This window comes from Mirounga angustirostris, unplaced genomic scaffold (assembly GCF_029215605.1).
Source record: "Mirounga angustirostris isolate CCGP_5_RB_7025 unplaced genomic scaffold, mMirAng1.0.hap1 SCAF_3, whole genome shotgun sequence".
In the NCBI taxonomy this organism is placed as follows: domain Eukaryota; kingdom Metazoa; phylum Chordata; class Mammalia; order Carnivora; family Phocidae; genus Mirounga; species Mirounga angustirostris.
Window position 1 is genome coordinate 103,165,438 of NW_026991711.1, and position 26,392 is coordinate 103,191,829.

The 26,392-nt window shown below is 40.0% G+C and overlaps 1 protein-coding gene across 1 annotated transcript in view; it reads right to left on the bottom strand.

Moving 5' to 3' along the window:
* MCM6 (minichromosome maintenance complex component 6) overlaps positions 1 to 18,676 on the bottom strand; it is a 34,760-nt gene extending 16,084 nt beyond the window's left edge. Inside the window, exons 1-11 of the mRNA XM_045868948.3 lie at positions 18,467 to 18,676; positions 14,495 to 14,641; positions 12,645 to 12,755; positions 11,107 to 11,356; positions 10,529 to 10,694; positions 10,103 to 10,248; positions 8,993 to 9,143; positions 7,989 to 8,130; positions 2,619 to 2,760; positions 1,809 to 1,916; positions 627 to 782 (exon numbers count right to left, since the gene is read on the bottom strand). Of these exons, the coding sequence (XP_045724904.1) occupies positions 627 to 782; positions 1,809 to 1,916; positions 2,619 to 2,760; positions 7,989 to 8,130; positions 8,993 to 9,143; positions 10,103 to 10,248; positions 10,529 to 10,694; positions 11,107 to 11,356; positions 12,645 to 12,755; positions 14,495 to 14,641; positions 18,467 to 18,573 (1,626 nt within the window). The 5' untranslated portion in view covers positions 18,574 to 18,676. The remainder of the gene's footprint in view (positions 1 to 626; positions 783 to 1,808; positions 1,917 to 2,618; positions 2,761 to 7,988; positions 8,131 to 8,992; positions 9,144 to 10,102; positions 10,249 to 10,528; positions 10,695 to 11,106; positions 11,357 to 12,644; positions 12,756 to 14,494; positions 14,642 to 18,466) is intronic.
* Between the last annotated feature and the right edge of the window lie 7,716 nt (positions 18,677 to 26,392).

A 26,392-nucleotide genomic window follows, 5' to 3' on the forward strand; every position in this document is an offset into this window, starting at 1 on the left:
TAGAATGTTAGCTTCCATATAATGTCATTTTGTACTTCTGTGCACATCTGAGCTGTGCAATGTGGCTGAATATTTAAGTCTAGGTATAAATAACTTTAATAACTAACATGTTAGAATCCAAGTAAATCTACAAGTTTACAGTCAACCTTAAAACTGTTACATAATTAGGAAAAAAGTGTGATATACATTCAACAACTGGATGGGAAGATATAGGAAGATAAATGACTCATGATTTGGTGAAAAAAAACCAATTTTTTCCAAGCTTACTAAAAAACAAACAAACAAAAAACAACACCCAACAAAAAAAAATTCCTGTAAAAATCTTTGAGTATGGCTGGGAGTTAACCATGTTTCCTTTTATCTCTTCAGAATTAAAAAAACAGTAACAAAAACAACAAAAAACTCAATATTCCTCAGCACAATTAAGTGGAGCCAGCAATTAAAGTGACTTTATTTTGATTTTCTTAATAAACCTTTTGCCCAATCTTATGCCATTCTGAGAGAAATGAAAGTCAGTGCAAACACATGCACCAGCCGTTCAAGAGTACATCCTACAGTCTTGTCTCCTTCAGTTACTCAAACTGGAAATAACAAAGGAACCCAAGAGCGACAGTTCACACAGTTACCTCATTACATTCATCCACAAGTATAAAGAAGAGATCAAATCGGGACATGATGGGAGCTGACAAATTTATATTTTGTTTCAAAGATTTTGATCTGTCATAGTGTCCACTGATTGGGTTTGCTGCTGCCAAAATGGACGTCCTGGCATTCAGAGTAGCCTGACCATAAAAGAAATCATTGTTATAGGTTTAAAAAGACATCTGGAATGGTCAATAAACATAGGACAAAATGCTCAATCTTACTCATAATTAACTAAATGCAAACCAAAATATTAAGGCATCATTTTTCACCTACTGAATCATCAAAATTAAAGTCTGGTAACGTATAGCAAACAGGCACTCCCATATTAATGGTGGGGTTATGACACACACATTTTTTAAGCCAGCAATTTGTTAGGAATTTATCTTGCAGCTAGGTACAGGAAGATGCATGTTCAAGGATGTTTACTACAATATGGCTTGTAATCAAAAGGCTGAAAATGACCAAATGTCACTCTATGGGAATCTAATGAGCCAAACTGGGGGACACAAGACTTGAAAACCATGTAGTAAAATAAATACTAAAATGGATCTAATATGTGCTGGTATAGAAAGATTGCCAAAACAAAATTATGAAGTTAAATGAGCAAAGAACTAACTTATATGTATTATGCTTACTTATATATGAAAAATTTCTGAAAGGGCTATAACTTCTGAGCATTTATTGGTGATAGGAGTTGCAGGGGAAGATTTCACCTTTTAATTTATATTTTATTCTACTGCTTAAATTTTCCTTACCTATTTGAATGCATTACTTTTATTTAAAAAGTCTGGTTTCTCTCTAATATTGGTTACAATACTGTACTTATTATTTTCATTTAAATAATCTGTTGACTCTGATTATTTTTTGTTACAACTGGAAGCACACATTATCAAAGAATATAGAAGCTTGGTGGAAATTCTGAGAAGTGAAATGCTAAAAATTTTACCAATGCTTTCTCTATTTTCTGTCATAGCAATACATTTTCTAAGTACCCCAAAAAGCGCCTATAATTTGGATTAATAATGCTCAGGGCTATGTTTCCCACTTCAATGATCAGCATTTCATGTTGAAATAACGCATTTTATCCAAGTGAACGTTTCTAGAGCTACACTAATCTTTAAGGCTAAGGCATGATGCAGCAGAACAGAAGTGAACATACATACCTTCACTCCTGCTTTAGTGATAGAGATGGTCTGCTGTTCCATAGCCTCGTGAATAGCAACTTGATCCCGCACATCCATCTTATCAAATTCATCAATACAACATACACCCTTGTAACCAAACAAATTAGCATAAGAAATTGCCTTTGAGATGTCAAATGCCAAGTATAAACTCAAGTTTGCTACTACAGAGATCTTTTCATTCTCTAAATAACTCTAAGGTAGGTAACTAAGCAATCTTAATTTCCCCTACTAGATAGAGGAGGATAGTTCGACAGATTCCAGAGCTAGAAGGAACCATACATGTTGACTCATTTTAAATCAAGAGCAGGATTAAAAACATACAGTTACTTACTGCATCCTTATTCAACATCAGAACTTTGTGTAAATCTCTAGGTCAAATATTCTGGGTCACCTTAGCATTCATTTTAGGCTGGGGTAGTGAAGGGTAAAGTTGGAACAACATTTATAAACGTATAGCTATGGCTTATATGCTTTCACAGATCTAACAGATCTATGTCAAATACATGTAAAATGCAAGAGACATACTCATAGAGGTGTCATGGTCTGGAAAGGAACAAATGCTGGGAACTACTAGTCAGAGCAAACACATGCTCAGGGCAGGCAATACATTCTAGAGAAGCTCAGAAACCAATTAATGATGACTATCTCAAATTCTAAGCTAATAAAACTGAATTATTTACTAAAAATGGGTTTTTTTTTAAAGGCTTTCTCTTTAATAGAAATTTATAGGCCTTTTTGATAGGGTAGGGGCTATTCTGATTTCTTTAGTAAAGTATAAAATGTTCTTACATTATCAGCCAACATCAAAGCTCCAGCTTCAATGACAAATTCATGAGATTCTTCATCTCTTACAACAGCTGCTGTTAAGCCAGCAGCACTGGATGCTTTGCCACTGGTGTAGACAGCTCTGGGGCTGAACTCCTCCACGTGCCTGTTCAACGTTATCATATTCATTAACACATGACTACAAAAGCATCTTTTCTAGAAATGTCAGCTGACAGGGCTTATGTCAATCAAAAACTGAAATTTCTTTTTTTAAGATTTTATTTATTTATTTGACACAGAGAGAGGAAGATAGAGCACAAGCGAGGGAGCGGCAGGCAGGCAGAGGGAGAGAGTGAAGCAGGCTCCCTGCTGAGCAAGGAGCCCGATGTGGGACTTGATCCCAGAACCCTGGGATCACGACCTGAGCCGAAGGCAGCCACTTAACTGAATGAGCCACCCAGGCGCCTCCCAAAATTGAAATTTCTTAAAGAACATCTGAGAGAGATATTAAACATAAGCATTTCATAAAGACATATGTCACAGACTGAACAGAAAGCCTTATATCTCCTTTGGCCTTTTAAATCAACTTAAATCCATTCCTGTCAAATGGAAGATGAAGTTCATACATGACAAGAACATCATTTTTTCCCCTTTTTTTTAATGTTATGTTAATCACCATACATTATATCATTAGTTTTTGATGTAGTGTTCCATGACCCATTGTTTGTGTGTAACACCCAGTGCTCCATGAAGAACGTGCCCTCTTTAATACCCATCACCAGGCTAACCAATCCCCCCACCCCCCTCCCCTCTAGAACCCTCAATTTGTTTCTCAGAGTCCATAGTCTCTCATGGTCCGTCTCCCCCGACAAGAACATCATTTTAAAGAAGTCTTTAATAATTAAGTTTGGCAACAATGATCTATTAGAAGGCCTTGCACTTAAAAAACAAAACAAGACAAACCTGTATCTGAGATTTATTCCAAAATAATAGATTGGTTTAAGATCTAAACATTAATAATATGCCATAGCAACAGAATAAAGGATAAGAACAATCTCGATAGACGCAGAAAAAGCATGTGACAAAATCCAACATCCTTTTATGATAAAAACTAGAAATATAAGAATTTCCCACAACTTAATAAGGGCATCTATGAAAACCCACAGCTAACATCATACTTAATGGTAATAGGCTGAATGCTTTCTCCCTAAGTTCAGGAACAAGATACAGATGTTCGCTCTTGTCATTTCTGTGCAACATTATATTGAAAAGTCTAGCCAGGGCAATTGGGGAAGAAAAACAAAAAGGCATCTATATTTGAAAGGAAGAACTATCACTATTCCCAGATAACATGACCTTATAGTTAGAAAATCCTATGGAATCCATTAAAACAGAATAAATGAGCACTTGCAAGATTGCAAGATAAAAGATCAACAATCTATTGTATTTCTATACACCTGCAATGAACAAGTAAAAAATGAAAATAAGAAAACAGTTCTACTTACAATAGCATAAAAAAGAATAAAATACTTATGAACAAATTTAAGAAGCACAAGCTTGTACTGTGAAAACTACAAAACACCATTGAAAAAAATTAAAAACCTAAATAAATGCAAAGATATCCCATGTTCATGGATCAGAAGACTTAAAATTGTTAAAAAGATAATATACCTCAAATTGATCTACATATTAATGCAATCTCTATTAGTATCACAACTCGCTTTGTAGAAACTGACAAAGCAGATCCTAAAATTCATGTAGGGGACACCTGGGTGTCTCAGCTGGTTGGGTGTCTGATTCTTGATTTCAGCTTGGATCATGATCTCAGGGTTGTGAGATCGAGCCCCACAACTGGGCTCCACTCCGGATGTGAAGCCTGCTTGGAATTCTCTTTCTCCCTCTCCCTCTGCTCCTCCCCCTGCCACTCATATGCACTCTCTCTAAAACTAAAAAATAAAAAATTAAAAAAAAAATAAATAAAATTCATGTGAAAACTCAAGGTACCCAGAATAGCCAAAACAATCTGGAAAAAGAAGAGTTGGATGACTCACATTTCTGATTTTGAAACTTACTACAAAACTATAGTAATTAAGATAGTGTGATATTGGCCTAAGGACAGACATCGAGATTATGAAAATAACCCAGAGTCCAGAAATAAACCCTGACACTTACAGTCAACTGATTTTCAACAAAGGTGCCAAAAACAATTCATCAGGCTAAAAGAATAGTCTTGGCATTCAAATAACTGGATATCCACAGGCAAAAGAATAAAGTTGGACCCCTACCTCATACTATATAAAAAATTAACTCAAAATGGATCAAGGACCTTATTTATTTATTTGAGAGAGAGAGAGAGAGAACGCTAGTGGGGGGAAGAGCAGAGGGAGAGGGAGAAGCAGACTCCCCACTGAGCACAGAGCCCGATGTGGGGCTGGATCCCAGGACTCCAGGATCATGACCCAAGACGAATGCAGATGCTTAACCAACTGAGCCACCCAGGCGCCCCAAGGACCTAAATTTTAAAAGCTAAAAATAACCCAAAGAATTGCAAGCAGAGACTTGAACAGATACTTGCACATCAATGTTCACAGCAGCATTATTCACAATAGCCCAAAGGTGGAAACCCAAATGTCTATCAATGGATGAACAGATAAAACAAAAGGTGGTTAAGTCCATACAATCGATTATTATTCACTCTTTAAAAGAAAGGAATTCTAAGATATTCTACAACATGGATGACCCCTCACTATTATGCTAAGTAAAATAAACCAGTCACAAAAGGACAAATACTGTATGATTCCATGTATATGAGGGACCTAGAATAATCAAATTTAGAGACAGAAAGTAGGATGGTGGTTGCTAGGGGCTGGGACAGGAGTAAATGTGAAGTTACTGTTTTAATGCAGAGACTTTCAGTTTGGGAGATGAAGGAGTTCTGAAGATGGATGGTGGTGATGACCGCACAATTTGAATGTACTTAATGCCACAGAAATGTACATATAAAAATGTTTAAAATGGTAAATGTGATGTGTATTTTACAATTTAAAAAAAATGGTGAAAGCTTATTTGCTAATGTTCATAGCAGTATTGCTTATAAAAGCCAAAGTAAAAACAATCCAAATGCCCATTACTGATAAATAGACACCTAAATGTGGTAAATATGTATGATAGAATATTAGGTAATAAAAGAACATGAAATACCAGCATGCTCCAACATGGCTGAACCTTGAACACATTATGCTAAATAGAAGAAGCCAGTCAAAATGAATCACATAGTATATGATTCCATTTCTAGGAAACGTCCAGATAGAGACTCAAACATAGATTAGTGGTTGCCTACGGCCAGTGGGGAGAATGAAGGCTGCTAGTGGGTATGGGATTTCTTTTTGGGTAATGAAAATGTTGTAAACTTAGTTTGGTGATGGTCATACAACACTGTGAATATACTAAAACCACTGAACTGTATACTTTGAAGAGGTGAATTTTACGATATGGAAATTATATTGCAATAAAGATGCTAAAAGATATAGATATAAAAGGCTATTTCTAAGATAACTGTGTACAACTCTGTTACCAACAGCAACACTGTGGCACATCTTTTTGTGGTGGTGGAGGGGAGGTGGGAACAGAGGACATGAAGAGAGAAGGCCCCCCCCCCCCCCCCGCTTTTTAAAGATTTTATTTGACACACACACAGAGAGAGAGAAAGAACGTCAACATAAGCAGGGGGAGCGGCAGAGGGAGAGGCAGGCTCCCCGCTGGGCAGGGACCTGGACACAGGGCACGGATCCCAGGACCCTGGGATCATGACCTGAGCCGAAGGCAGACACTTAACAGACTGAGCCACCCAGGCACCCCAGACGAATTCCTTTCAACCTAGGACTACTATTTTCAAATCTAAAGCCTAGTCCTTGATATATGTGAAGGAAATAATACTTACTTATAAAATTCCAAACCAACTAAAAATGTTCTCTGTTCTAGAACAGTGCCATTTTACAAATTTCCCAAACAAATAAAGGAAAAGCAGCTTGATATACTATGAAGAGCAAAAGCTTTGCAGTCAGATACATCTGAATTCTAATATTCATGGCTCAGCAGTCACTTGTTAGCTATGAGAAGTTGGGTAATTTACTAAGTTTCAGAGAAGTTTTGTTTGCCTCCCCCCAAAAAGATGATTATTTTACATGCCTGTCTGGGTGCTGCTAGGACAAGATGCATATACATATACAGCACCAAGAACACAGCAGGTGTTTCAAAACTGGTTGCTTTTATTTTGACCTCCAAGTTTCTTAAAAGTTTGAAACTAAGCAAGTATTTGCTATAGTTTCTAAAAATAAGCAAAACTGCTAAAACAGTACACATACTGATAAGGTTAGCATAACGTGTCTCATCCTTATTGCACTGCTATTGGAAAGCAGTTTCCTAGTTAAAAACCTTAAAAATGGGGGTGCCTGGATGGCTCAGTCATTAAGTGTCTGCCTTCGGCTCAGGTCATGATCCCAGGGTCCTGGGATCGAGCCCCACAACAGGCTCCCTGATCTGCAGGAAGCCTGCTTCTCCCTCTCCCACTCCCCCTGCTTGTGTTCCCTCTCTTGCTGTGTCTCTGTCAAATAAATAAAATCTTAAAAAAAACCCCAAAAACCTTAAAAATGTTTGTATCCTTAGTCTCAGCAATCCCATGTTTAGGGATTTTCCCAAAGGAAACAAAACAAAATAAAATAAAAATTTATACAAATCATGATGTTCACTGTATCGATATCCATAATCATTAAAATAAATGAAGACAGGCTAGGAAAATAATTTTTAAGTTATGGTACACCAATAAGAAATGGTGAAAATAAACATGGAAATTAGGGCAAATTAAAATTAAAAATTGCTATGCTGGGGTGCCTGGGTGGCTCAGTCGTTAAGCGTCTGCCTTCTGCTCAGGTCATGATCCCAGGGTCCTGTCATCAAGCCCCGCATTGGGATCCTTGCTCCACAGGAAGCCTGCTTCTCCCTCTTCCACTCCCCCTGCTTGTGTTCCCTGTCAAATAAATAAATAAAATCTTAAAAAAAAAAATAGCTATGCTATGATTTATAACCATGAAAATACATATTCATGTATCCAAAGACTTATAAAAAGATTATACGAAGACATTATACAAGGATTAAAAGAATTCTAAATGGGATTGAGATTATAGGCAATTTTTCCCTGTTCTAAAAAATTGTAAAATGTTGTCACATTCTGTTAAACAAATTAAGGTGATTTAATCTAAGCAAGTTATATTTTCAACAATCATAATCTATACTCCTGCTTTAGTAAAGGCACACTGACTGCATTCTTGACAGCACAGAAAACCTGGAACTCTACACACTGTTTTTTCCAATGTGCTACCTCAGGCAAACGCTTACTTGAGAAACTGGCTCTTAGCTGTACTTGGGTCACCAACAATGCAAACATTTATGTCCCCTCGAAGAGAGGTTCCTTCCCCCGTTGTCTTTGGAACACCACCAAAGAGCATCAGCAAGACACCCCGTTTTACTTCATCATTGCCTAAAAGGAAAACACAAGGTATTTTTCAATATGAGGCTAAACAATTTCACAAGAAACTACAACACGTTTACTAATCAAGAGCCAAGAGAGCTGAAGTGAAGTGTAAGACTGAATAAAAGTATCTGGCCTCTACTCTCGGTTCTTGCTTTGTGAACTTAAAGCCAGCTAATCACTGTCCCAGTGTTCTCACCTATACCACAGATGTCACCAGTGGTGATGCTCACCATCCTAAGAGTCTTTCCTTCAAGTCCTACTTCCTCATAAAGCCTTTTCTGATGTAGTACTTCTCAAAACAACTCCATAAATAAACTATGTCCAGCACAGCACACTGCACTTACTAGTTCTAACAGCAGATCTTGCTGTTGTATCCAGAGTTTGAGGAAACAGTCCATGATTTACTTCTTTTGTATCACCAACAGTGAATAGTGCTAAATACAGAAACACTCTAAATGAACTGCTATGGATTAGATAAGATGCTGATTGTGATTTATGGCTGCTTCTACAAGCTTTTTATGAATCCAATATAAGAAGGAAATGTACAGAAAAAAAACCTGGATCTTTACAAATGTGCTGTTAAAAATCCAGGTAACCTCTTTCTATTTTGTGTCCCTATGAACGTGCCTATTCTAGGTACCTCATTTTAAGTGGAATCATGTAATATTTGTCTTTTTGTAAATGACTCTAACACCCCTTGTAACTCCACTAAAAAACCTTTTGATCTGATTTATGTGCTGTAAGAAATCACTGATTGCTGTTTTAAAAAAATTTTTAAGTTCCAGTATAGTTAACATAGGTATTCATTGCTATTTCTTAATCATCATTTTGATTTCAAGTTTATGCCACAAATGGAAAGAACTCTTACCATGTATAGTAGGGAACAGGCTGGTACAGAGATTGTGGTACAGATTTTTATCCTGACTCATTTCAAACACTTTCTCCCACTCCTTCACAGTCATTTGGTTCTTAATGCTCTCAGCGGTCTGTTCCTCATCTCGGAGCTCTTTCCCTCCAAACTGAGGGGTGGAGAAGAAAGGAAAATATACTTGCATGGAACAGTCAAAGTAAAGTGAAACAGAGAGAGCTTCATTACAAACAAAAAATAGCCTGGGAAGTCAACTTCAGAATCTCTTGACTACAAAGGTTTTCAAAAAAATCCCCAAACTTGTAATGCCTAAGTTAATCAAGATACTGAAGAGTTTGTCATTTCTCCAGTGAATTGAAAACAAAAAAGCTAACACTGTTTTATATTGCTATCGAAATGAATCTGAACGCTCAAGAGATGAGCCATAATAAGATGTTAATCACTGATACGAACATAAAGTAACATAGTATTATATTCACCCCTCTTCTTCCAATACTGGACTATTTTCCAAACTTTTTCTCACTGCTTTCCCACTAAGGACACAGAATCAAGTTTTACACAACTATTAATACCAGGAATCCATCGCTCACAGAAAGATCAAGTTACTTTACTTCCCAGATTACTAAATTTTTCTATTTGTACTTTCTCCAGGAGCATGATAGAGCAACTGTGTTAATTAAAAAAACAATAAAATTATACCATGGATAATTTTTATCAATGCTGTTAAGGCATTGAGCTCTTAAACATGAAAACAGGTTTTTCCTCAAGGTCAGAAACACATGAAAAGATTTGAATCAGGGGTGCCTGGGTGGCTCAGTTGGTTAAGCGACCGCCTTTGGCTCAGGTCATGATCTCGGGATCCTGGGATCAAGCCCCGCATCAGGCTCCCTGCTCCGTGGGAGTCCTTCTCCTGCTGCTGCTCGCTTATGTGAGCTCTCACAAATAAATAAAATCTTAAAAAACCAAACCACCAAAAAACACAAAAACTGAAGAATCCTCCCACCCCACCATTAACACTGACTAGATAACTCAGCAGTTTCAGAAGCCTATATTGTTGTGGCAGCCCCAGGGGACGTCTTTCTCAACCTTTTCCATTCTATTAAGACTCACCCTTGGGTTGGTGGGTGCAACACAGCAGGCAAGAAAGACCAGCCTGTATGAAAGATCCCTAACACCAAGAGCCCGGAGTCCTCGAATGCCTTCCGTCTCATATCCATCAACACCACTTACACGGGAATTAGTTTCTGCACGTGCTCCTGAAAGAATGAATGACAGTTTGTTTCACAGCTCAAATATCAAAGGTGCTGAGACTCAAAATTGCTTAAATAAACAAACCCCATAAATCCAAAGATTTCATTTAGGCCTTGAAATTTTTCAGAACTGTACTTTTTGATGCAAAATCAATTTGTCTCTATTCTTACCATATTTCCTTGGTCACCCTGATGGATAGCCAAAAATAAGGAAGATTCAAGAAGCTGAATGTTCTGTAGCTTCAGGTAATGAGAATTTGTTAGATTTGAGCCAAAGATTACTGACCTGGTATGCTAAGCTTAGAGACATCAGGCACAACAATTAGAGTCCCTGTAAAGTCACACTTGTCACCAGCTTGAGCTGACTCCACAGCTTCAGCTCTCAAGATCACCTCTAAACTTCGGGGGATACTCCCTCGAGGAAGTTCAGCTTGAGTCTCTTGAATACGAACCTGTAACAATGGCCAAGAAGAAGAGATTATCTTTCAAATGCCATATAATCTAAATTAATGCCACAAATATCAACATATTCCAAATTCTTACCATTTGCAGACTTTTGACATTTGTCAAAATTCACTGTAAAAATTCTCTACCCTAATACTCCTCGCAATTTGGTAAGCGATAACATCTACTTAAAAACTTCACCTTTAGGGGGCACCTGGGTGGCTCAGTTAAGTGTCTGCCTTCAGCTCAGGTCAGGATCCCAGGGTCCTGGGATCAAGTCCCACGTCAGGCTCCCTGCTCAGCGGGGATCTGCTCTTCCCTCGCCCTGTCCCTCTGTGTGAGTGCTCGCGTTCTCTCTCAAATAGTGCCTAGAGGTGAATTATTAGCATAAACTGAATCTGAACGCACAGGAGATAATACCTTTTGAAAATCAACAAATCTTGATTTATTTGTATCCAGCAAGAATCTCCTTCTGTTGGCACAAACTGGATTTCGGCAGATATTCGGCTGTGTGTATTTGAACTGCTGTTCTACATCCTTGATCACTGTCTGACAGTCCAAGCACAGGAATGTTCCACTCACAAGCTCTGGGTGAACAGGATGAGTCCGTACTACCTGCCCACTGATGCGAGTGAGCAAACCAATTCTGGATGATGTGAGTTCTCGAATTCTGTTTAAAGATAGATATCTCATTAGTAAATATTCATTTCCAAACTAAGAAATGTTTCTTTTTTTTTTTTAAAGATCTTATTTATTTATTTGACAAAGAGATAGAGAACACAAGTAGGCAGATCAGCAGGCAGAGGGAGAGGGAGAAGCAGGCCTCCCGCTGAACAGGGAGCCCAATGTGGGGTTCAATCCCAGGACCCTGGGATCATGACCTGAGCCGAAAGACGCTTAACTGACTGAGCCACCCAAGCACCCCGAAATGTTTCCATTTTAATGATAGGGTATTCAAGGATAAATTTATGTTACAACAAACAAAAACAAAACAAGAGAAGGAATTCTTTGGACTTCTCCAAGAATGATTTAGTCAATGTGCCCATTCCTAAATTAGACAGTGTATATGCATTCACAGCAAAAAACATCAATATGAAAACTAAAGGACACCAAAGAAATGAAATTACAACTATAAAACAGATGATCCTAATTTATTTTATATGCAAATATTTTCTGCTTACCTATAATTTCTAAATAATCATGTATTAGTTTCACAATAAAATTATCATAGGGAAAAAATGGTATACTCAGAAGTTCAGAAACACTTCCTTTACCTCACAAACCCATTTTATATTAAATAACTTGTTAATTTTACAAGTAATTTCAGTAGTTTAAGTTTTCAAAATATCACTTCAATTTCTTCCAGTAAATTTATTCTTTAAATAACTGCTAACAGGAAAACATGTTTTAAAGTTATGCCATTTAAGCTCTGACAAAAATTTCCAAAGATTCATGATTTTCTGTGACTGTTCTCAGTTTTCGTATTTTCTCACTTGACTGATTTTTCCCCAGATGTCCCCTGAAAGGCGTCCTGAAATATGACAATCCCCAAAAATGGCTTGATTTAACTTACTTCCTATTTCATCTCCCTAGAAAAATGTATTTCTCCAAAACCAAACTTTCTAGATAACTAAGCCTAACTCTTTACACATATAAAACTAAACCTATGGGTGCCTGGGTGGCTCAGTCAATTAAGCGTCTGCCTTCGGCTCAGATCATGATCCTAGGGTCCTGGGATCAAGCCCTGTGTTGCTCCCTGCTCAGCAGGGTGTCCGCTTCTTCCTCTCCTTCTGCCCCTCTTCCCTGCTTGTGCTCTCTCTCCTACTTGCTCTCTAAGTAAATAGATAAAATCTTAAAAACAAAAACAAAAAACAACTAAACCTCCTGAGTTTTTTAATCATTAAATGATGCCTATACTGTTTGGTGAATTCCTGTTCTTCCAAAGAAGGGTTTCTTACTTGTGTCGGATAGGTAGGTCTTGGAATGCAACATAAAAATCCTTGGCAAGAGGAATCTCTTTTCGGTCTTTGACGAAGGTTTTCAAGGCCCGACACAGGTAAGGGTAAACTCTGAAAAGCAAACAAACGAACAAAAATCACACGTCCTCTTCAAGAGGCCTACCAAGGCCTTTCATGCTTATAAACAGCTGAGACTAAGCAATTTCATCTGGCTACAACCAAGCCTTAAAATTTAACTATGCAGGACACTTATATTGTCTAGTCTAGGTTTATGAGCCTCTTCCAATCCCTCCTATCCACCATAAATAGATCTAAGACAAAAGAAACACAAAAGATAAAATGTTATACCCAAATATCCACTATCTTTAAATTAGCACTTAGCACTAACACTGTAGGCCACTCCTCTGTCCAAGATGAATCTACCTGAACAATCTTGGTGGTTTACAATCCAGCAAGACAGTCTCCCATTTGATGTCAAGGCCTGGTATATTTTTCTAGGTATAATTTTTGACTGATAAGAAACGGATGAGGGGAGAAATTTGTGTACTGACATGAGAGCAAACTGGCAGAAACATACCACTTGATCGGTTAGACTGAAGTGTCTTGATACAAGTTCCCAATAGTTGTTACAGCTTGGTTTGTTTAAGCAGTGGGATCTGGAAGTCCTCTGAACAATGAGCTACCTTCAGGAGACAGAACTGCTACATGGCCTGTGCATGAGGTATGGGTATAGGTATTTCTACCACCTACCACCAGCCTGGATTTTCTATCTCCCTCACTTGTCAATACAACTTTTCCAGCTGTGTATTCTTACAGTAAACTCTGCTGCTTATTCCTGAAACTATTCCCGATGATCAGAAACACTGAAACAAGTCATCCATCTCCAGCCCACCATGTAAAGGAACAGGGTTGTCTCTCCTTACTTCTGGGTCTTCATTTCTCTTTCACAACTGTCCACAATGTTTATTTTAACCTGGTTTTATTTATACAGATTGTCACATTTATTTATTAATGTTTATTTATATGTATTTACATAATGTTATTTAATTTATTAATCCAAATGCTGACAAAGATTTGTTTAAAGAGATGTTTCTTATTTTATACAGCAATTAAAAATAAAATGAAAGACTAATTAATGTCTAGTTTCTACCCAAAAGAAATACCATTCAGCTATTAAAATGTTTTCAAGGGATTTTATAGGATATGGAAAATTACGTTATACTGTTAAGTGAAGGCAGGCGACTATATCTACAGTATGACCTCAATAGTTACATAATACCCGGAAATAAAACAAAATGTGCCAGAAGATCCTTGGGAAACTCCACATTTGCAGACCTGCTAATGATGGGTTATCTATGGATGATGAGAATATATTTGTAATCCCACTATCCACAGATATGTATGTATTCCCTCTACTTATCTCTACTTTCTACCTTTCCTACAACATACACATTACTTTCATAATCAGAAAAAAATTAAACTTTAAGGACAATGTCATACTTTAAAGACACCCTGATCAAGAAGAGGATCCACACACTTTCTCAAATATCTACTTCTGGGGGCAAGGGAAAGGATCAAATGAATGACACAGCAATAGCACTGAATGCCTGAAAGAAAGTAAGCGATCCTCTGAAACCTACATAGAAGGCGTAGGTTTTCAACATTCGCATGTGAAAAATATTCGGCTCCACAAAGGCCTAAATTAGTTCAACTAAAATGACCACTGGCTCTATCAAAGGGCCTCTGTGACAGCTGGCTTCTGCCTCACAAATGAACACTTGGCAGTTCAAGAAGATCTGGATTCACAGGCTCCATGCTTATTTAAAGTAAAGAAGATTGATACACCATACCTATAGAACTCTTCTTGAATGGTGGTAGAAAGTTGTTGGTTAAATTGCTCCAGGTCCACAAAACTCACAACCAACGTGTTTCTCTCGGGACGAATGAGCTCCTCTGCTAACTGTAAGTACTTAATTTCTCCATCACTGTTCTGGAACCTGCAGGTACATGCAAGTCAGATTAAACTTAAGAATTAGGTAGTAAAAAGAAGAATCTAGATGCCTGATAACTCAGTGTATTGGTTAAAATTCATCAGCTGTAGGGTCAGATAGGCTCACTTTACTAATTGTGTAACTTGGGGCAAGTTAGTTATCCCCCTTTTTTGAGAAAAAATAAATAAATTAGGACATTGCTTTATCTCAGAGGATTACTGTGAAGTTTAAATGAGAATGCCTGTAAAATGCTTTGCACAGAGCCTAGAACACAGAAAAACTAGGCCTTCCAATTTTAATCTGCATTTCTTAATTTAGTATTTTCTAATAAAAAATGCCCACTCGGGTGCCTGGGTGGCTCAGTAGTTAAGCATCTGCCTTCGGCTCAAGTCATGATCCCAGGGTCCTGGGATCGAGCCCCACATCGGGCTCCCTGCTCAGCAGGAAGCCTGCTTCTCCCTCTCCCACTCCCCCTGCTTGTGTTCCTGCTCTCGCTCTCTCTGTCAAATAAATAAATAAATAAATAATCTTAAAAAAAAATGCCAACTATTCTTTTATTATTGTTATGTATAATTAAGATTGGAAAATATTAAACCAAGAAATGCAGGTTGAAATCCAAAGATTCAGTTACTATAGGGAAAACTAACAGACTGGTTGTTAATTTAAAAACGTGAAAATACAGGGGCGCCTGGGTGGCTCAGTCGTTAAGCGACTGCCTTCGGCTCAGGTCATGATCCCCGGGTCCTGGGATCGAGCCCCGCATCAGGCTCCCTGCTCAGCGGGAAGCCTGCTTCTCCCTCTCCCACTCCCCCTGCTTGTGTTCCCTCTCTCGCTGTATCTCTCGCTGTCAAATAAATAAAATCTTTAAAAAAAAAAACAAAAACAAAACAAAACAAAAAAACGTGAAAATACAGAGATGAGGTGCCTCACTGTCCAAGTCCTCAGGAAAACAGAAACATCTATACACAAAATATAAAGGATTATCACAAATATTTTTGCTTTTTGTTCTTTTAACATAAAATGCAGATTCATTTTGAGGCAAAAATCAATTCCTTCTTCAAATACAGCATGCTCTGTTAAGATATATACTGGACATCTACCTGCAAAGCACTATGCCAGAGACACTTGAAGCTAAAATGACAGTGTTGTTCCTGCCCTAGGAACACAGGAGACACTCTTATTAAAGAGAGGTAACAAGAGAATCTAAACATCCATGACAAATGAGTAAAGAAAATGTATACAACACATACAAAGGAATACTACTCAGCCTTAAAAAGGAAAGTCTGCTATATGTGTCAACAAAGATGAACTCTGAGGACATTACATTAAACGAAATAAGCCGATCACAGCAAGACAAATATTGCGATTCTGCCTATATGAGATATCTAAAATAGTCAAATTAATACAGTCAAAGTGGAATGAGGGCAGCTGGCTGGCTTAGTTGGTAGAGCATGCGACTCTTGATCTCAGGGTTAGGAGTTCAAGCAGGTTGGGTGCTGAGCTTACATTAAATAGACAGACAGCAGAATGGTGGTTGCCAGAGGCTAGAGTAAGGTGGGAAATGTGGAGGTACTAATCAATAGGCATAAGGTTTCAGCCAAGTGAGACTGAATAAGCTTTAAGAGATCTACTGTGTAACATTGTACTTATAGTCAATGATACTATATTGTACAGCAAAAAATTTGTTAAGAGGTTAGTCTCATGTTGTGTTCTTTCCACAATAAAATCAAGGAAAAGGTGTGCCTGGGTGGCTCAGTCATTAAGTGTCTGCCTTCCGCTCAGGTCATGATCCCCGGGTCCTGGGACTGAACCCCCATTGGGCTTCCTGCTCAGTGGGAAGCCTGCTTCTCTCTCTCCCACTCCCCCTGCTTGTGTTCCCTCTCTCGCTGTGTCTTTCTGTCAAATAAATAAAATCTTTAAAGTAAATAAATAAATAAAATCAAGGGGGAAAAAAAAAGTACAAGAAATGTGCTGGGGGACTATAAACGAATTCTGCCCAACAAGAACATGTAGAAAGGCTTCAAGAATTCAAAAGGTTCAGAATTTGAAAGAAAACAAAAACACCAAAAAACCCCCAGTGGTGGTGAAACTGACTGCAGATGTTGGCAAATAAGTGGCAATGTCAGCAAAGGTATAGGAACAGGGATGGTTGTGGAAGGATACAGGAACAGGCTGGTTGTGAAAGATGAAACTGGGAAGAGCTGTGAAGAATTTGGGACTTTATTCCATAAACAAGGGCAAATCAAAGCTGGAATTTTGAGAGGAAGTTAACATCCCCCCCCCCCCCATAAAGTGATTATCTGTCTTATCTATCATCATCCCCAGCACCTAGCTGTATGGTAAACTGCAAGGTAACGAAGGCAATTATATCCTTTGTTAAAATTAAACATTCATTGAGGACTTTTGCAATATGGTGTGGTGGCCAGGTGGGGTTAAGGGTGGGATTTACATTCAAGATGAAGTGGCTGACAGGTAGATATAAGATACTCTACAGAGATAATGGTAAATGGCACCTCAGGGGCATAAAGGAAGAAAGGATTGGTGCTGCCTGAAAGGTTTATAGGGTTTCACAAAGGAGTTGTGAGTCTTTAACTGGCTTTGAAAGATGAGAGCTGTTAGGCAGAGGTAAAGAATGTAAATTAAATTATTGTTTTAAATATATCAGAATTTCATAAGACAGCAGAATTATTCACAGTAGTAAAAGTGTGGAAACAACCCAAAAGTCAGTGGATGAATGGACAAAAAGTGGTACACGCATACAGTTAAATACTATTCAGCCTTAAAAAGAAATTGACACATGCTGTATACACGGATGAACCTTTAAGACATTATGGTGGAATACGCTGGTCACAAAAGGACACACACTCCAAGTATAGGAGGAGATAACTATATAATGACATTCATAGTAAGAAGGGTGCTTGCCAGGTGCTGGGGCGGGGTGGGGGATCGGGGTTACTGTTTAGTGGTTGCAGAGTGTCAGTTTGAGAACACCAAAAAGAGTTCTGGAGATGGATGATGGTGATAGTTGCTTAATAAGGTACATGTATGTACTTCATGCCACTCCACTCTCCACTTAAAAAAGTTAAATGCCAAGTTTTGTTATGTATATTTTACAATAAACAAAAAAAGAATTTCATAAGACACTCCAAAGTGTCTTAGGGAAAGAAGTGATACATCTGCACTATCTAAGAAAAGTAACTGGCGGCAGTGGCGGAAAGCCAGGCAGGGAGGTTATGAGAGGACAGGAGCTTGGAAGGCAACTGACCAAAAAAAAAAAAAGTCCGTGCATGGGGAGGGGGGCGGTGGAAGGAAAGGGAGGGATGGATGGAGGGAGTGTGCTCACTTTCAAGCAGGTCGGGGACTCTCCCCCCCCGCCCCCCCAGCCATCTGTCTACGCGCAGGGTTCACTCTAGTACTTTTATCTCCAAAGGCTCCAGGGGTTGCCCGGGCCCTCGGCGCCCCCAACACCAAGGGGCCTGGCTGTCCGGTCCAGTCAGGACTCTGCAGGGATCCCCACTCGATCGTGCTACTTATCCTCCCCGAGCCTCAGTTTCCGTACAGGTACCCAGGGCCGACGGGACCACCAGCCTTACAGGCGGTGAAGACTGAATGATGGGACCAAAGCGCTGCCCTAGAGTCTGAGGAAGGGCTCGCGGTGAATTTTAGTGCCGCGCGGCAGTCCGGCTAAGCCCCAAGTGGGGCGTGGGACACTCTGCAAGGCGCGTGACCCCTCCATTCCCCAATACACGGCGGCTCCACGGCCCCGGGGGCCGGAAGCGGGGAGGGGCAGCTCGGGGAAGTTACGCGAGGAAGGGGCGCCCGCCGACTTACTCCTCCAAGAAATCCAGGAACAGTTTCTGACACTTCTCTGCCACCTCGTCGCGCACTTCCAAGTGCTGGCTGCCGGCGCCCGGCTCCGCTGCGGCCGCGAGGTCCATGGCTGCCTGGAGCAGAGGGGTCGCAGCCGACACGCTCCGCAGCCACGAGTCGCTTCACTACCGACGCTACAGCTTTGCGCGCGCCGCCGCCGCCAAAGCTCGCCCCCTCGCCCCGCGGGATGGCCGGAACCAATCGCGGCGCAAGAGCTCGCGGATTTCGCGCCAAACCTGCCCAATGAGCGCGGCTTCTCCCTCAGCCCCGCCCACGGAGCCGGGATTTCGCGCCAAATGCTAAGACCTGGAGGAAGCCCGCGGGTTCTGCCTTTGCGCCTGCGTAGTGTGGCCGTGTCACCGGCAGTTTGGTTTCTGAACAGGTTGAAAGGTTGGATCTCGGTTCGGGTGGTTTTTCAAATGTTCTTCAAATCATTTCACTGATATTAACTGAGCAGTAGACATAAAGCTCTATGGAAAAGAGAAATGAGTAAGATTCAGACCTGCTTGAGCCGTGTAATTGGAGGAAATAAACGAAATCACCGGGTAAAGCTGTACAAGAGCCCAAAGAGATGTATAAATAGTACCAGGGAGGGGCGTGGGCAGAGTTATTGTAGTTGGTGCTGACTGGGGAAAATCAGCGAAATGTTTGACATTGTTGATTAACTCCTCTCCTAAACTCAACTGCTGGTTTGCGTCCTCTTGATTTTCTTTACTCTCTTTTTGGCAATCTTTACCCAACTTCGTTCCGCTTGCCTTTTCTCCTATTTGGTCATTTTTGGTTAGCTTTTGTAGATGCCTCTTCTTCAGTGAGCCCCTTAAGTGGTCTGGTCCCAGGGCCCTTCTTTCTCCTAAAGAAGCTCTGTTGGGCGACCCTCTTCATTCCTGTTGTTGCAGGATCGTTGAGTAAGCCTGGTCAAGAAGGAATTCTTGAGGGGTTTTACAGTGCAACTTAGCAAGTTTACTTAAATAGCACGGGGCTAGGACCCGTCAGCAGAAAGAGCTGCACCTTTGCTGTGTGAAACTGGTGGTTATATACTTAGTGTTCAAGGGGGAGGGGACGTGCAGGAAGTATTAGATCATAAATATTTTCTTGGAATTTCTACTCATAAAACTACTTTCACAAGAGTTCTCTGGTGCTTATTCAGCTTGATATTATTGGTGAGATGTACATGCAGTCATGAGACTCTTTAAGAATGTAGCAGCCAGCACTTATTTGATCCCTATCAGAATTAGGCAGGCAATAGGTCAGCCTTCTGAGCTAAAGATGAACATTTTTCTTTTTTTTTTAAGATTATTTATTTATTTATTTGACAGAGAGAGTGAGAGAGCACAAGCAGGGGGGAGCAGGAGAGGGAGAGGGAGAAGCAGGCTCCCCACGAGCAGGGAGCCCGATGCGGGACTCGATCCGAGGACCCTGGGATCATGACCTGAACCGAAGGCAGACGCCCAACCATCTGAGCCACCCAGGTGCCCCAAGATGAACATTTTTCTGCTTCTATCTCTCAATCACCATCGCTTCTGGGTGCCAATGACTTCCACCTTGTGTATCACCAACCAGTACTCTTTCTTGGGCTTCCAAGAGATTAAGAGAAGCCTGGACCACTTCCATTTCTTGAGGTTTCCACACATGAAAATATTTTTTTCTTAATGCCAAACAGGGTGACAAAAGTTACTCTAATTCCTTTAACACCACCATGCGTGTACAAATACACTCTTCACAAAATACAAGGTTTAACAAAAATGCTCACTGCTGATGTACTATCTGAGACTGTATGTCTTACCTCATTTGAAGGGGATGGGAACACTCGTGGCCCTGTATCCCTCAGCTCTTCACAACGTCCAGATTCTGGACATCACCACTTGTATGCATTTTAGGAACCTCAAAGTCCATGTGCTACAGGACAGTCATAACCCTCATGCTACTAAGAATGGATCTAGGAGATAGCTAAGAGCAGTTTGCTGACCTGATTTGGTCTCTTGCTCTCCAAAGTTCTCATCTTTCTTTCCCATTTTTCCTTTCTGCCCTCCTCTTTCTCTTCTATCCTCAGGGTCAATTTCTCCGAACTTTAGTCTCACACACAGAAGGAAAAAAGCAAGGAAAAAGAGCGCAGAGTTCAGGCTAATTCGGAGCTATGCTCACTGAGAAAATTGGGATTTCCTCTTCTCAGCTCTCCACACCTCACAGGTCCTCCCTTCCTCTCTCAGACATGCACCTGTGGCCCAGAATAGTACATGAGGTCTCCAAGTGAGGGTTGTGGGGATTCTTTCCATAGCAGGAGGAGGGTGTGGGTTATGAAACATCTCTCTGCTATGTCCCAGAGAGTCATATGCCTGTGGGTATGTATAGGCCTGAGACTGCCATTCTTAGAAAGGCCTGCTTGCAAGGTTGGCCTTTGGCTGGCACTTGGGAACTTGATGGGTAAAAGTTCCCTACACTGATAAGACACTTTCCCTAAATGATAAGGATGGCTCACTGTGCCTAAAATGTTTGTGCAAACAATGTAGTTTATGCTGAATTTGTTCTAAGAGTCTGGAATCTTGATATGTGCTAGTTAGAGGGTGCCTATGTGACCAGACCCCAGTAAAAACTCTGGGCTACTCTAATGAGCTTCCCTGGTAAACAGTGTGACGTGTGTTGTCACGGTTAGATGCTGGGGCGGAATTAAATGCATTCCCTATGACTCCATAAGAAGAGGACTCTGGGATGCTTGTGTTTGGTCTCCTTTGGACTGCTCCATGTGCCTTTTCTCTTTGCTGATTTAATTTTCTATCCTTTTGCTGATTTTATTTTCTATCCTTTTGCTGTAATAAATGGTAGCTGGGAGTACAATTATATGCTGAGTCCTGTGAGCCCTCCTAGCAAAGTATCAAAACTGAGGACCCCCAACACTATATATATATATATAAAACCTTCTTATAAAGAGAATTTTAAACATACTCAAATATAGACAGAATAGTATAATGAACTTCCATTATATAGCCCCAATAACTGTCAACATGTGGCCATTCCTGGTCCAACAACACACTTCTCTGCTTTTCCTTCTCCACTGTTACTATTGTCTTTAAAAAAACCTATTTTAGAATGGTTTTAGATTTACTAAAAGTTGTGCAAGATAGTACATCCATTCTCATATATTCTGTGCCTGTTTTCCCTACTGGTAACATCTTACTATAATACATTTGTCACAACTAAAGAATCAGCTTTGGCACAGTACTATTAGCTAAACTCCATACTTTATTTGAGTTTTGCTAGTTTCCCCCTAATGTCCTTTTTCTCTTCTCGGATTCCATCCAGGATACCACATTACATCGTACTGTCATGTCTCCTTAGTCTCCTCAGGTCTGTGACAGTTACTTAGGCTTCCCTTGGTTTTGATGACATCGATAGTTTTGAGGAATACTGCTCAGATATTTTGCAAAACATCCCTCAATTGGGATTTGTCTGATGTTTTTCTCATGATTAAACTGTAGTTACTGGTTTTGGAAGGAAGACCACAGAAGTAAAGTATAGTTCTTACCACTCCCTTACAATTTTGAAGCAAATCCTAGGTGTATCATTTCATATGTAGACATTTCAGAATGAATCTCTAGAAGATACAGACTATTGGAATGTTACTCAGTCATAAAAAAAGAATGAAATCTTGCCATTTGTGACATGAATGAACTCAGTATTTATGCTAAGTGAAATAAGTCAAGCAAAGACACATACCATATGGTTTCACTTACATATGGGATCTAAAAAACAAAACAAATGAACAAATAGAAACAGAATCATAAATACAGAGAACTGATGATTGCCAGAGGGGAAGGGGGTGGGGGATGGGCGAAATCAGTGAAGGGGATCAAGAGGTACAAACTTCCAGTTATAAATAAATTATGGAGATGAAACTACAGCATAGGGAATATAGTCAATGAGATTGTAATAACATGATGACAGAAGGTGACTGTGCTTATGGTGAGCACTGAGTAATGTATAGAATTGTTGAGTCACTATGTTGTACACTTGAAACTAATATAACATTGTACATCAACTATATTTCAATAAAAAAAGGGCTATTTTTCCAGAGACATATCTTTGGCTGGGAAGGAACCTTCCTTCAAACAGCTGTAACAGTACAGATTAATGATGCTGATTCTTTTAAATCAAACTATAATAATTTAAATCAAACTATAATATTTTCCTGGATTACCAACACTTTATCTCACTTTGAATAAAACTACCAGATTAGGGCGCCTGGGTGGCTCAGATGGTTAAGCGTCTGCCTTCGGCTCAGGTCATGATCTCAGGGTCCTGGGATCGAGTCCCGCATCGGGCTCCCTGCTCCTTGGGAGCCTGCTTCTCCCTCTGCCTTTCTCTCTCACTCTGTCTCTCATGAATAATAATAATAAAAAATCTTTAAAACAAAAAAAAAACAAACAAAAAAACTACCAGATTAAATTTTGATGTGATTTATTTTAGCTGGTGTGCAATATTCAATAAGATATTTACCAAACATACTATGAGGTATTTTTTTCCAAGTATAGTCAATCCCCAACTTATAAAATATTAATATATCCAATCTCTTATTTAACAGGATAAGAAAATTTTATGCTAGCTACTGACCAAATTAGTTTTTAGCAGTACTTGATGAAATGCCTTTTTAGTCATTTGCTTTTCTCTTTAGTTACCTACAGATGAGAAGGTAGGATTTGATCATGATGTATATCAAATGTAGGGGTGAGGGCAGTGGGAATGATGGCAGTTTTTACCTATTTTTATATGATACTTGTTTAATTTTTCCTAAAAGCTAAATATCAGAATTATACACATACACAGTTACTGAAAAAATATTTAAAACTTCCATCATACTTCTCATTTCACAATTTATTTAAACCATGCCTTACATTATATTATTATAAATTAAAAGAATGAGAAACCGCATTCAGATTTACTCTTGGTTTTATAGCTGTTATAAAAATGGATACATTAATCACATTGTACCCATGTTATTTTAATATTGATTCAAGTTTTTAATCATCACCTTTATAAATTGTATTCCATATTTAGTCCCCCAGTGGTTATTAGACTATTCCTCTTTTTTTAAAATATTTTATTTATTTATTTGAGAGAGAGAGAGCGGGAGCATGCGAGACAGAGAGAGAGCACAAACGGGAGGACAGCAGAGGGAGAGGGACAAGCAGACTCCCTCCTGGGCAGGGAGCCCAACACAGGGCTGGATCCCAGGACCCTGGGATCATGACCTGAGCCAAAGTCAGATGCTTAACCAACCGAGCCACCCAGGCTCCCCTAGACTATTTATTGAAACAAGTATTAATACATCTGTTTGTATTGAAAAACGAAGTTGGGTACTAACAAATGGTAAGTATGATTAGGCTGATTTAAAATGAGGATGGGCTTTGCTTAGTGGGTTAAATGGTGGGCATTTTCCAGAATCATATTTTAAAAAGATTATAAAATGAAAACACTTCATTAAAAAATGTATAAACAGAGGTGTGTTGAAGTTAACATTTTTTTAAATTCTCAGTTTAGAAGAGAGAGATTTGGGCAGCAGAAATATGTTGAGAAATCCTCAGAAGAGATGATGGAGAAGCTTTGGAAGTAGATGCAGTCACCCAGGGAGCATCTGAAGAACGAGAAAAGGCAGATCCAAGCATGAAAGCTGGAGAAGACCAGCAGTAAAGGAGAGGCTGAGGAGGAAATGCCATGGGGGAGACTAAGAAAGAACAGCCAGAGAAATAGGAGGAGAATCTCAAAAGTCAAAAGAGGAGATTCCAGAAACAATTCTTGTCAATAGAGAGTGCTGCAGAGCAGTCCCAGAGGACAGCAACTGAACATGGTAGAAGGAGTTTCAGGGACATGGAAGGGGTGGAAGTCAGATTGCAGGGGGGTGAAGGGAGGCCAGGAAGCAGACTGACAGGCAGCCACGCTTTACCAAGTCAGTCTGCAATGACAGAGTGGATTGTGAGGGATCTGCTCTGCTCTGCCCTGGGTTGAGAGACCCTTGACCCAAGCTTTGGTGCTTTTGAAACCATTAGCTGTTGGAGCAGGAGTGCAGGGAGAGAGAGCCAGCCAAGTCAGCGGTTACTCCCTCCCCTTGGCAACCCAGGAGAAGAGGGGGGACTACGTGGCCCCCAACTTTTGTGATGAGATGTGTGGCATACTCTATGGAGGCTTCCCGCTATTCCCTCTTCCACTCTGATGGCCAGGGTCACCACCTATGGTAGGCAAGGCCCGGGGCTGCTGGAATCCAGTCCGACTCCAGCCTTTCACCAGGGAGGAAGGAGAACTTTGTTCCGGATTGCACAGAGCCACCAGATGGGCTAGCCACTTCCCTGCAAATAGCCCATCTCTCTCCAAGGATCTTGGCCTTAGCTAATCCCACTTCTCCTCCCCAAAAGGCAAATATGGGGGAGATGTTTTGCTCTACACAGGTGTGGGCAATGAAGGAGTACTCACTTAGAACTTTGCACCAGAATCCAGTCACATCAGGAAGGACATTTTGTATGCCGAGTAAATGCTGTAGCTTAAACAGTTAAGTACATGAGCTCTGGACTGGAATCCTGACTCCACTACTTAACTGATCTTGGGTAAGTTACTTAACCTCTCTGTGCAAGAGGGTTTTATCTGTGGGATAATAATAGTATCTGCTAGGGCGCCTGGGTGGCTCAGTTGGTTAAGCGACTGCCTTCGGCTCAGGTCATGATCCTGGAGTCCCGGGATCGAGTCCCACATCGGGCTCCCTGCTCGACAGGGAGTCTGCTTCTCCCTCTCCCACTCCCCATTTGTGTTCCCTCTCTCGCTGTGTCTTTCTCTGTCAAATAAATAAATAAAATCTTTAAAAAAATAAAAAAATAAATAAAAAATAATAGTATCTGCTAACAAGGCTGTTGCCATAAAAATTAAGTGAGAGAATATGTGTAAAGTGCTTCATAATATGTGTAAATATGCCTGGCACATATATCATACTCATATTCTATTATTTAACCCTGTTCAGGACTGATTAATTATAACTCCGTGTCTAAAATGTTTTCCATAAAAGTATATTTATATAATATAAATACATTGTGGTGTACCATATGTACGTGTGTAATGTGTGTGTGTGTGTCTGTGAAACCTTGCTTTGAGTGTGCTTACGTGTGCTCAGCCAAAGAGAGCCACTGTAACTCTCTGTACCAGTAAAGGTTCATTAGCCCACCACACTGCAAAACTGCATACCTCATCTGCTGACGTGGGTGTATTCTGCACCTCAGCTGTATTTAGGACTAGCAGTTGGAGGTTGGTGGAAGACAGACGTTAGGAAGGGCATCATAAACATCACTGCCACCTGGGAGCAGAGACCGAGAATGTGTAGGATGTATGCCTGGGAGAAACTACTGGAGTTTTGAGGAGGCCAAGATTAAATGCCAATATTCCAGGAGTATGTTCCCCTGAAGACTGCTATGAGGACCCACGTGGGGCTGATCTGGCTGGCACTCCCATTTGTAGGGATCCATAGTCCCCTTATCAGCATGGGACATGTGCTCATAACTATTAGACCTGTCTCCTTACTGTCCCACCTGTTTTGTGAAGCTTTCTGACCTCCCCGCCTATGATTCTCCCTCTTTTCTCTGAACTCTGGAAACAGTACATCACCCAGTTGGCACAAGCAGTTTTCTGCCTTAATTTGGTTGGTTTTCATTTCAGGTTGTTATCTTTTGGCTTGATGCCAGACATTTTCATTGAGTGATTAAAACTGGGAACTTGGGAAGACTTAAAATCATTTAAGAAAAAAGAGCACATTTTCTTAAAAGTTTTTGGTGTGCATAATGGAAAAATTTCAAATATATAAAAAAGCAGAGAGAATAGAATTATGCACCCCCCATGTATCCATCATCTAGTCCAATC